At 47.2% G+C, this 12,227-nt stretch overlaps 1 protein-coding gene across 4 annotated transcripts in view; it reads right to left on the bottom strand.

The window, feature by feature from the left end:
• HECTD4 (HECT domain E3 ubiquitin protein ligase 4) overlaps positions 1-10,847 on the bottom strand; it is a 65,761-nt gene extending 54,914 nt beyond the window's left edge. For 2 of the 4 annotated variants that reach the window (XM_059863426.1, XM_059863427.1), the window contains exons 1-2: positions 10,590-10,847; positions 1,030-1,547 (exon numbers count right to left, since the gene is read on the bottom strand). In XM_059863426.1, coding sequence (XP_059719409.1) covers positions 1,030-1,547; positions 10,590-10,760 — 689 coding nt within the window. In that variant the 5' untranslated portion in view covers positions 10,761-10,847. The remainder of the gene's footprint in view (positions 1-1,029; positions 1,548-10,589) is intronic. The other 2 variants (XM_059863428.1, XM_059863429.1) reach the window with 1 other exon arrangement.
• Positions 10,848-12,227: the final 1,380 nt, after the last annotated feature.

The raw sequence follows: 12,227 nt of genomic DNA, 5'->3' as shown, positions 1-12,227 counted from the left end.
TAAGTAGGTTTCATTTGAATAAACCTTTTCCTAAAGCAAATCATGCCATATCCTGGGAACTCCAACATCTTAAATGAGAGTTAAACTTCACAGACAAGGCTGTGACCTGGAGAAACATTCAAACCAGTATTTCCAAAAGGCTCCTTGTGACTTTAAAGCCACATTCATGGGGCTTTGCAGAGGTTTTGTATTTCCTCTCCCTCTCCCCAAGCCCCATTCTCTCAAAATAGTAGGTTTTGATTAAAAGCAAATATGTCCAATTTTTCCTCAATCACTTGATGCCAAACCCATGCAGGACAAGGGGTATTTTAATCTACAATGATTGAACTCTTCACTGGCAACAAAATTAAAAAATACCTCCAGACACTGAAATCAAATCTGTAAGGAATTGCCCTGAAACCTGGAGGTTCCACCTTCTCCAGCCAAAGAAAGGTGCAGGACAAAGGTTGTCTCCTTTTCCCTTTGTCCCTGATAAACACATTTGGAACCATTCCTAGAGCAGCTCACTGCAGCAGAAGCAGCAATGTGCACATGAGGCATTGCTAACCCAGATCCTTCTGCTTTTGCATATACTAAACACATGCAAAAAAGAAATGCTTATCAGTTTCACCCTTTCCAACCCAATATTTAAATATCAGAAAGAGAAAGGCTGGTGCAAGCTAAAAATAACTATCACCAGTGCAGTCACATCCTTTTTGATTTGTTGCAATGGAAAGAGAGAATGAACACCAACCACAGCATTGCCCAGGGGTGCTGGAGTCACCATCCTGGAAGGGTTCAAAAACCATGGATGTGGAATTTGGGGATATGGGTAATGGTGAATCATGGCTGGACTGTGCCAAAGTTCCTTAATTCTCTCTATTTTGCCAGTAAACTTGTGTGCTTGTGACCCCTCAGAGAACATCTGGTTGGGATTTTGCCTTACGCCAAACCTCAAGAACCTCACTGCAACCCTTGAATTCAAGAACTCCAGGATGTTACATCCAATCTTCCCAATCCCATGATTCTCAGTTACTTCAGCTCCCTTACCTTGCACAAGCCAAGGCAACCAGGGCAGCAGCAGCATTTTCCTTCTGCTTGTAGGGGATGTGCTGGCCGGAGGGCGCCGCGTCCTCGAGCCAGGAGCAGAGCAGGGACTCGATCCCGTTGAGGCAGTCGGCCGGTTCCTTGGTCAGGCTCAGGGGCTGGCAGTCCCGAAGGCAATTCAGCAGCACCTCAGCAGTGATGTTACACAGGGAAGGGTCCGTCCTGCTCTGCGACTGGATCAGCGGGAACACCAGCAGCAGCCCCATGCGGGAGGTGAAGGGAGCCTGCTCCGGCTGCTGTAACAAGCCCTGGCGCTTGAGCAGGGCCAGGGCCTCCTCGTCGCCGGAGCTCTCGCGGTCGTGCTGCTCCTCCAGGGCCAGCTGGCGCTGGGCGTTCCAGAGCCCGCGCAGGGCGTTCAGCCGGTACTCCAGCAGCCGCGCGTACGCGTTGCTCTGGTTGCCGCACACCGAACGCAAGCGCTCCGCCAGCTCCGTCGGGTTCTTGGTCTCGAAGGTCAGGATCTGGAAAGGGGAAAGTGGGTGTTGATAGAGGGTTTTGAAGGGGAAAAGAAACCTCATGTGGCTGTGGTGCGATTTTTAGATCAGCTGTTCACTGCAGCAGATGGAGGGATATTATTTTTAATTTTTGGGGCCAAAGAACAGGCGAGTGGTGCTGTGTCCATCTCGGGATGAGGAGTGATGGCCATAAACTAAAGCACGTGGAATCCATGAACCCCTATCCGTGGAGGATGGAAAGGACTGGAACAGCTGCCCAGGGAAGGTGTGCAGTCTCTCTGTGTCACCCGCTCCAGGTGACCCTGCCCTGGCAGGGGTTTGGACTGGGGCATCTCCCAAGATCCCTTCCCACCCCACTGCTGTGGGATTCTGTGAGCCTGTTATTGCTGAGTCAGCATCCTCACCAAACCCGGGGTGGCTGACAGGGACTTTTAAGCTTTCAATAAACAACAACACCAGCACAGATTGTAAAGAAAGATACACACACAAAAGAGCAGCTTGGAAAACAAACACTCCCCTCTCCTCTGGAGCTTTTTTCTGTAATCGAGGCAATTTTGCAAAACTTCAAAAGAACTCAGAGGTTGGAGGGTCCCAGGGGTTTAGAGCCCTTCTATGAAAATTGATAGGTCACTAATATTGTGTAACAAGAACATGCTTGTTCTAGTTTTGGAGCTCTTCAAATAAACAAACAAACCAACCAACCAGTTTATTCCAATCCACCAAGAGCTCTGTTACACTCTCTCCCTCCCCTGCTTTTTTCTAACTTAAATTTGATCATCTTGCACTTAGCTGCACCTTTCTCAAAATACTTCAAGTTGCTGCTGTAGTTAAAAACCCTAAAAGTCTCCTCCTCATCATTTCAGACAGAAGAAAGAGGCTTTTTTGGCACTTCTAAATAAAACTGGAAACCAAGTTAGAACAACAGAAAACAAGTAAAGCATGATACAAAAATATATTTATGGTTTAATACCCAGCCAGGGACTGGAAAACTCAGAGTTTTAAGTCATTTACAGACAACTTTTCTCCTTCCAGCAAACAACAGTGGAGATCAGCAAAGTCACTAAAGCTGTGGCAAGCTCAAGGAAAGCCATGAGCCAAGCATTTTCTGATACTCTGGATCCAGTGTCCAAAGGGCTTCTGGCCATGTTCCAAAGTTCCTCATCTCATCCACCTTCAAACACAATTTCTGGCCCATCTTTATGCTGTAAAACTGTCCTTCTCTCATTCAATAAATAAATATAAATGTGGGAAGGGGAATTTGAGAGACAAAGCTGCCATGAGGAATGGCATCCAGGGCTCTTTGTTTTGTGGGGTTTTTTAATTGCAGGCAGCAGTCATAGAGATCATGAAATAAATGTTTCTGGCTAATTGCAGACTCCTGAACAGCTTGTTAAAATGCTGCAGGACAATCACATCTGCCAGTGCCACACAGCCTCTGACTAAAGGCAAGGAAACAGCTTTGCAGTAGGACTTTGACCACTAGAGCCAGGAAAAGTTCACCTGAAAGGAATTCACATCCTAATTACACTTGAATGGATGTTGTATTGAGCTCCTTATACCTAATAAGCCTCCTTTAATTAACTTCTTCAAGAGATTATGAATATTAATTTCTAAACCACATATTACACATTTAAAATAACCACCTCCTGTTATGTGTTCTGCTGCCTGAAAAATAAGTTTGTTTCCTGTTCTAGATGGAATCACTTTCCACAACAGTTGGCTTTTGATTTTCTTGAATTAAACTGGGTGGATTTTCCACCGAGTGACAACAAACTGCAGAAATGGGGGAAAAAGAGAATTAATTTTTGCCTTTTCAGAGTTAAATGCTGACGAAAATAGGTCTGAGGTCTTTGTTAATAACAAAGATACCACCACAAAAGACAAGCTGTGATGTACTTGATGTTGCATGTCTTGCTCCTCAAATCCCACAGTTGAACAGGAAAATTAATTTTTTTTTTCCTTTGATATGGCCCTACAGTTCTGAGTCTGTCTTGTAGCAATCAGGACGAGTCAGTGTCATCAGTTTTGCTGATGAAAAGCCTTTTCCTGCTGAAGTTTTAGTTTCTCCCTGATCCCACAGTTCCCAATTTGCTTTAAAAGCATGCATGGTCTGTCTGGGATTTTGCCTCAGTCTTTCATAAGGGAAATGAGCACTAATTCGGGTAAATGATACAGGAAGTACATCAGCTTCAACAGATTTACAAGATCATTCCAAAATGGGACTTCCAGACTTTTGATAATGCAGTTTACATCATCTGATTTTCATACAAGGCTTATGGAACCAGTGGAAAAAAACATTAATTATTCAACATCATCTGAGGGTCTAAGCAGGCATCTGCACTTCCAGAAAACGAGAGGATGTTAGAAGAAAGGTGTGAGGTCATCTGCTGTACAGGACACTTCCGCAAATTAAATTAAAGGCTGTTTTCCTCAAAAGCCTTTTTACTAGAGGTCAGTACTCAGAGCTAGCTCCAGAAAGAAGCTTGAAGACCAAATGTTCCCACCCTGGAGCTTCCAGGGTTCAGACACATCCCAGGGAACTGCTCTGGCTCTCCCTGGGAGCCAAATCCAGCCCTTCCCACCCCAACAGTGCCAAAGCTTCACTTGGTCCCTGCCAGATCCATCAGTGCTTCCCTCTGGATACATTAAAGACTCCACACAGGAATCCCAGCCCTTGCCAGGATATCTCCAGGCAAAGCTTGTCATCTTCCAACCATCTTAAGTCAAAACAAGTTAAAATAAAATGCAAGAAAACCCCCATCATGTTCTTTCACAAATTCTAATACAAATAACACAACTACCAGGATTTGTAAAATTCCCTTTCCTGCTGCCTCTGGGCTGCCTCAGGATTTACACCTGAGTCCCAGCACTGATTTGGGACTGATTCCCAGCACCCTTTTAGGGTGCCTCAATATTTCCTTGTGCAACACCTAGGGAGGTGTCAGGGGCAGGCACCAAACCTAGCCCCCCACAAACCTCACTGAACCAGTCCCTGATCCATCACTTCCCAACTCCAACCACTCCTGACTAACAAGGCTTGAACAGAATCAAAGAGGATGAAGAGGATGTAACAAACATCACTTTGCCATAGAACAAGTTATCCAAGCAGCTACTTACATATCACTAAAAACTGTTATTAAATACTGTAAAATTAAAATAGTGTCCATTAAACTACCTTATCCCTACACATTATTTCCTTGATCTTTTAAATCAATTTTAGTCAATATTTTAATTACAAAATGGTAGAGCCAAAGTTCAATCACTCTAATTGATCCTTGATATCATCTTCAACGTGGAGGAGCACAAAAGGTATCTGATTTTAGATGAACTATGGGGAGGTGCCATCTTTCCCACTGTATCCAATATTTGTCCTTTTGCATCCCACTACATGACCTCACCCAGGTAATTGTTCCCATCAAACAGAATTTTTGCCAAATCTGCTCCAGAAAGGAGTGGCTGACATTCCCTATTTTCAGGGCAACATGTTTCTCTGCTGATACTAAATACCAGACCAAGTACAATTAACACACACTGATATACATGAAGAGTTTTAGCCTGAGGTTTTATGACCCTATTAAGTAAATTTAAACGTGAGCTGTCACTAAAAGGCAGCTTTCTCCTCTGGCTACAATTCCTGTCCCTTGTCCTCTCCCTGGTGCCTGTAGGGGGTGTATTTTAATTCTGCTACACAGGGAACTGAGGAGCAAGGAAGTTGTGCACAAAGAGGGGTTTTTATCCTGAACTTGCATATTGGAAAGGGAAGCCTCTAAATCTCCAACAACATTTCATTCTTTCTCTCCAGAGTTCAACTGGCTGAAGTTCACCCGGGAAGATGAAGACGGTGGGACATTTATCAGGATCAATTACATCCCTATACCCCCCTGAGTATTAAATATGGATTATTCCCATCTCACAGGAGGCACAAACCAGACAGAAAAACAGAAACAGTCTCAAAATTGTAAAATATCTTTAAATCAGCATGAAAAAACATTAATTCCATTACTTTGACCACTCCATTACAGGTTTAAGGTCATTCCTCTTGTACAGAATTAACAGAAAGGCAGCACCACTTGTTTACTGGGCTCTTTTGTCTCTAGAAACACCAATAAAACAATGCAAAAAGACTGAATTACAAAAAGTATGGATTATTCTCTAACAGAAAGAGCACAAGCGACAGTTTTAAAGGTAAGCTGAAGATTGAAATACACATCCCAACTGAACTGCTCCATAACCAACCCTGTGTCCTTGTCTCCCACTGTGCTGGGGAACAGCCTTCTGCTCCTGGCATTTTCTGGGACATCCAGCACGAAGCTGCCTTGGTGCAAAACCCACCTTAATTTCTTCTAAAACATTTCCTAGCCCCTCTCTAAGGCCTTTTCCTTGCTACACCACGTGCCAAATATTCAAATATGTGTGAACATTTTCTCCCTGATGTTTTAGCAGCTGCTGCACTATACACCATGCTTTAGTGTTGCAGTTAAAAAACTACAAGTCTCAAGGTTGTTCCAATTTTTTCTGCTCCAAGAAATTTTAACCTTATCCTCTTGTTCAAAGCCTCTGCTGAGTCCTGTGTGTGTGAGCAGTGCAGGTTTTTAACTACTCAGCTAAAAGCAGAACTGTTTTCTTTTGTGAAAGCACTGGAAATCTCATGGCTCACAAATAAGCACTAAGACACTGCTATCTTTTACAATTTTATCCCAAATCATTTTTGTAACCATACAAATTTTTGAAATAACTTTTGTATCTGAGATGAATTACAGAGAACAAGCAAGCTGTAAATAAATAAAATGCTATAAAGTGTTGTTTCTTTGTTCATTAAAATATTTGGCTCTTACTCAAGTAGTAGGTGAAAACAGCTGCAAAAGGTAAAGAAAAATCTTTGTAATTTAAACATCTGAGAGTGCAGATCACTGAATTAATAAGCTGCAACTGGTAACAAGATCTATATTTGGGAAACAGATTTGCAAAATCATCCTTGAGAAGTTTCCTAATGTTTCTCTACAAGGTTACCTAAAATACAACTTCCAAACTCCAAAGTCAGAGGCCCAGTGGTCCATATTAGAGAAGTTTAATAAATTCCAAGTCCTGGCAGAGGACCCCTGGGGCACTGGAAGGGGAGGCACAGGCAGGATGAGGCTGTTCCCAGCCTGCCACACGCCTGGATCAGCAGTTTTCAAGTCAGAGGTCACAACCCCAGGAAGGGTCATCCACTTAGGAAGGAGTCAATTGTTGATGGTGGCATTAGGGACTTTCAGCATGACAGAGGTGACGCTTGTAGATGGCAGAAAGGTCACAAGCAGAAAGGTTTGGGAAGCACTGACCCAGATAATTGCAGGGAACTGCTCTCTCCCTCAGCAATCAGGCAAAAGTGACAAAATGTTTTCTCTGGGCCGGGAGGAAAATGGGTGAAAACTTCCAAGTTTAGCAGAAACCTTCCAGTCTAAATCATTTTATGGCAAACACAAGTCAGTCACAGGACTGGCACATGCTGAGAAAAGAGCACTGGACTTCAGCTCTTCAACCTCTCTGTGGAAAGCCAGCCCAGGCCACGCTGGGGGGAAGAGGAAAGGCCACCACTTTTTCCTTACTTGTTTCATTTTTATTATTTTGTTTACCTTGCACTCGATTAAAGGTAACTATTCTCAGTGCAGAGCCACACCTCACTCTGTCCTACAGAACCCAGCTCAACAAGAGCCCAAGCAGCAGATGAGGACAGACATGATCCCAACAGCTACTGAGGGAGGAGCTGCACTCCCAGCTCCATGGGAAAACCAGAGGAAGGCTCCCTGCCCATGGCAGGAGGGGATACTGGATGATCTTCACCCCAAACCATTCTGTGGTGACTCTGCAGAGCTGGCAGAACAAATCTCCCTGGTTTGAGGGAGCTCTCCTCCTCCAGACAAACCCTGACCACGCTCCTGGGTTACTCCAGGGAAGGTGCTTGGCTGGGAAGATTCTGGAAGTGCTGCAGTTCCCTTTGGGCCACATTAAGGAACTTAAAGGGAACGTTAAGCCCCTCCTGCACTGAATGTCCCTCCTGGATGGGCACTGACCAACCACAATGTCATGGTAACACCTCCAGCTCTCTGTCACTCAGGGTTGTCTCCAAGAAGGAGAAGACTTTGCTCTTTCAAAGATTTCTCTGTGTGAAAGGTTTTAAAATAAAGGTCCAAAGGCTTCTGTAATCACTGACTAACCCAGGTCTCTCCTGACTAGAGGATTTTAGTGGGAAACCTGCACCAGGAGCACCTGGTTCATGCATAACATTACAAAATTCTATCAATTTTTTTTTAAAGCCTCAATTTTTTGTAAATATGCTGAAACAATCTAAGAAGTTGGCACACATCACAGAAAAAATAAAAACAGAGCAAAAACTCCACACCCCTTAAAACTCAACTCAATACTCCTAGAACAAGTTGAAAGAGAAGATTAGGGCACTTGTAACATACCATTAAAGTATATATGTATAAATACAAGTGTATACAAATACACAAAAAGATAAAATCAAAGCTGCATGGGAGTCAAAATAACAAAATAATAAGTTTCCATAAGCCTTTCTAGGCATAACACCAGCACTGTAACATTTTTTCTTCTGCTTTTCTTTTTATAAATAGACAGAACCTTTGAACAGAAGGACAAAGGAAACACGTCCAAACACACTGACATTAGTCACCAATACACTCTTTAAATGGATATTTAGGCAAAACAGACCAGAACGACATTTCTCCACCCAAAAAAGAATCCATTGAAGTATTAAACATTATACATTTTTAATTAAGCACTTCAGCTCCAAAATTCAGCCAGGCTTCTGACCACCACTGATGAAGCACAAGAAGTGAATTAAAGAAGTTTCCTAATCAAAGCAGCAGCTGCAGCATCTCCTACCCTTGGCCAATAGCACATCCCAAGAGATTTGTGTTTGGACCATTTTCAAAGATATTTATTACACTGCAAGTAGGAGTAGAAAGAGTGTAAATGAGCTCTTGTGTGGCAGTCGATTGCATGGCCACGCTTCAATCAGATGTGTGCACCTATTTCCACAAAATGGCTCCTCAAAGCCATTCCACATCACCAAAGTACCCCTTATTTCAATGAAAACAGCATTAAAAAAAGGCAGAGAAAAGTTATGAACTAAATATTTTACATTTGCACCGCGTGAAATTTCATTTTTTAAAAAACTTTCCCCCTCAAAACCAAAGTCTAAACCAATTTGCAGATATCTGAAAATGAAATTTATCGCTTGTGATCATCAATTCCATCAGTGGATGGAAATAAAAGGCTTTAATAAGCTGTGACTTAAGAATAAAGATCAATACAAGTCAAAATCAGTACTTATCAAAAATAAGCACCACAGCAAAAAGTCATATTTAATTATTTATTTCAAAGTTTTGCGCTGCAAACACAAACAGGAAAAGAATCTCTGGAGCAGAAAAAAATGAGGTGAATCAGTGGCACTGGATTGCTGCAACACTTGTTATAATAAATGTCAAAGCACAAGACACAGTAGCACCAATCCCATTCCTATCTCTCCCAAACAACTGGAGTTTCAGAACATTCTTAATACTAACAAAAAAAAATTCTCCAGAGCTGAAGTGTTTGTCAAGTGAAGCTGTGTGTCAAGTTTCAGCCTGGAACACTTCTGGCCTGGCTGGCAAGATCTTAAAATAAGGTCTTGTTAGTTTTTTAAAGGATATCCTCATTTCTTGCGATATAACATGAAAAATGCTGTGGGAGCATGTTATTTTTCTAGCACAGTTTTTAAACTCAATTCTGCTTCTAGAACTATGCCATGAAATCAAAATAATTTCTTGCATCCAAGCTGCACTGAATGCCAGAGCAACTCTGATCACAAGGGAGAATCATTCCATGTTTATACACACAGAGATAAGTCAGCCACCTTAAAAATCTCCCTTTTCCTGTTCATGTGATTTTTGCCAACATCCATTTCAGGGGAGCAGCTGATTTCTCCATGCCATTCCCCAGTGTCCCAACACAGGACAGAAAACACACCTTCTGCAGAAAATATCCTTCCTTAGATAAGGCTGGGGGAAGTTTCCCCAAAGCCCAATGAACAATAATGTTGTCAGGACTGCTCGTGGGGTCACCTCAGCAACAGCCCAGACAGCAGCTAAAGCCTCACTAAAAAGGGTTTTTCGGCCTAAAATGCCTGGGACCAAACAGAGGCTGGAGATAAAGCTCCGGCTGGAACGTCCCCTGTGCTTTCCCACCGCTCAGCTCCGGTGACAAAGCCCCTGTGTCATTGCGAGCCACACTGCTGGGGAGGAGGGTGGGGTGAAAGAGGAGAAGGGAGGCACACAGGGGGGGAAAAAAAAATGCAGTCTACCAAATAGATGCAACCTATAATCCGTGACATTCAGTCCTTCAGCGGCTCCTCCTAAGATAAAACAGCTGCACCGCCTGCCTGCAACCAACAAACACCAGGGGCAGTTCTGGGAAGGTAAAAAGCTGGGATGAAAATCCGGGCTGCCCTCCTGGCTCCTTAATAACGATCACTGTCAACAGCTGAATAAAGCACCCGGGCACCCCTGAGCATGTCGTTGTAAGGCTGATGAATTACAAACCATCTAAAAGTAACAGCAAGAAAACACAAAACCTTCAATAAAAATAAACGGGCCAAAGGCCACGCTGAAATCCGCGAGTGCGGCTCTGATTTCCAAACCTTACGGATTCAAAACAAGGAGGACGCACCAATACTTCACCCTCCATTTACATCAGCACCTCACCATCCTCCTGCCCAGCTCCACTTTCATTATTATCTGAAATAAATCAGATTGACTCAAGACAAGCAGAACGCCTCGACACCGGCTGGCTCCGGACTCCGGATCCCTCACCCGGCATCCGCACGCAGCATCCTCCGTGCCGGCCCCCCATCCTCCCCTAGTCATCCTCCCTGCACCCCCATCTCCCATCCCCCCGTCCTCCTCGCCTCAGGCCTCCGCTGCCACCGTGCCCCTCTGCCGAGGGCATCCTCCCCTTCACCCCCCGGCCCTGCCCCGTCCCTCCTCTCAGCTCGGGGGGCCGCCTCACCTCCAGCTCGGTGTCGCCGGGCTCGGCCACCCCAATGATCTCGCTGGGCAGCTCAGCCAGGTCGGTGACCCGGATCAGCCCGTCGTGCAGGAAGATGGTCTCCTCCTTCACCGACAGCCACTGCGCCGAGTCGGTGGCCGCGGCCGCCGAAGCGGCCGCCGGGGACCCCATGGCGCGGAGGGCGGGGGGGCTCCGCAGGGCTGAGGCGAGGCGGGTCCCGCTACCCGCCCATGGCGGGGGCAGGGCGGGGGCAGGCGCGTCCCCAGCGGCCTGGGCGCCGGACAGCCGGGGCGCGGCGGGCAGCAGCGAGGAGCGGCGCGTTGCCACCGCGGCGGCGGCGCTCCGGGGAGCTCCGGGAGCCGCCGTGCCCGCCCGCAGCCCCGCGTCCCGCGCCCGCCTCACACACACCGCTGACAGCGCGACGCCATGTTGGGGGCTGAGGCGCGCCCGGCATGCACCGCGCGGGGAACAATACACCCGGCCCCCTCCCAGCCCGCGGGGCCCCGCCCCCCGCGCCCCGCGGCGCCGCCCCGAGCGCCGAGACACGCCCCCGGCCCCGGAGCTCCGCCCCCCGGCCGCTCCCGCCGCTCCGCCCGCACCGGCGGCGATGCCGGCAGCGCCTCACCCGCACGGCGTGTGCTCTGCTCAGTGCTCCACCCGCACCGGGCACGGCGGATCGTCCGCACTGGGCACAGTGCCTCGCCCGCACCGCGGGGAGGGTGGCAACCGCGCCGGGAAGAGCGGGTCAGGTGCACCGGGCGCGCCGCCGCACCCGCTCCGGGAGCGCTCCCCTCAGAGCTTCACCCCGTTCGTATCGCGCCTCACCCGCGCCAGGGAGAGCGGATCGCCCGCACAGCGGGGAGCGCATAAACCGCGCCGGGTGCGCTCCCCTCAGCGCCTCACCCGCACCGCGGGGCGCTCCCCTCAGTCCCTCGCTCGTCCCTCAGGGATTGCTCCCCTCAGTCCCTCGCTCGTCCCTCAGGGATTGCTCCCCTCAGCGCCTCCCCTCATCCCTGAGGGATTGCTCCCCTCAGCCCCTCGCTTGTCCCTCAGCCAGGGATTGCTCCCCTCAAGGCCTCACCTCACTCCCCAGGCAGTGCCCCGGGGTCTCACCCTCAGGCAATGGCGGCTCCCTCAGCCCTTCATCTCCCTCCACCGAGAGCTGCTCCCTCAGTGCTATTCTCAGTTTCCCTCTCAACCCTCTTAGATTCACTTACTGGGCCCCTCTGAAACTCCCCATTTCCCTCCAGGGCTGGTCCCTCTTGGTTCTCCCTCATGGTTGTTTCTCCTCTCCCATACCCCTGCTCACCCGTATTTTGTCTGTCCCTTCACAGAATGATTTCCTTTTCTCTCTTCCCCTTGCCCCCATCTGTCACCATCTCAGAAATCCTGTCATCTCTCAAGGAGCTTTTCCCAAAGAGCTCATGAGCAAGCAGGTATGTCCCTTCAAATCTGTACCTCTGTGTTTATGGATTCCAGAGGGTGTAAAGCAAAAGGGTTGCAGCACCTCAGTATGTGTGGAAAAAGGGGGATCCAGAGGAAAATTGATTCTTCTTTCTCAACCCAATTTCACCCTCAGTTCCTTCAGACCTTGCCCTGAGCCCGTTCAGAGGCACAAAGTGTCAGAGGCAGCTGTAC

Source organism: Haemorhous mexicanus, chromosome 19, assembly GCF_027477595.1.
Source record: "Haemorhous mexicanus isolate bHaeMex1 chromosome 19, bHaeMex1.pri, whole genome shotgun sequence".
NCBI lineage: Eukaryota > Metazoa > Chordata > Aves > Passeriformes > Fringillidae > Haemorhous > Haemorhous mexicanus.
This window is presented reverse-complemented; position numbering and strand designations above follow the sequence as displayed.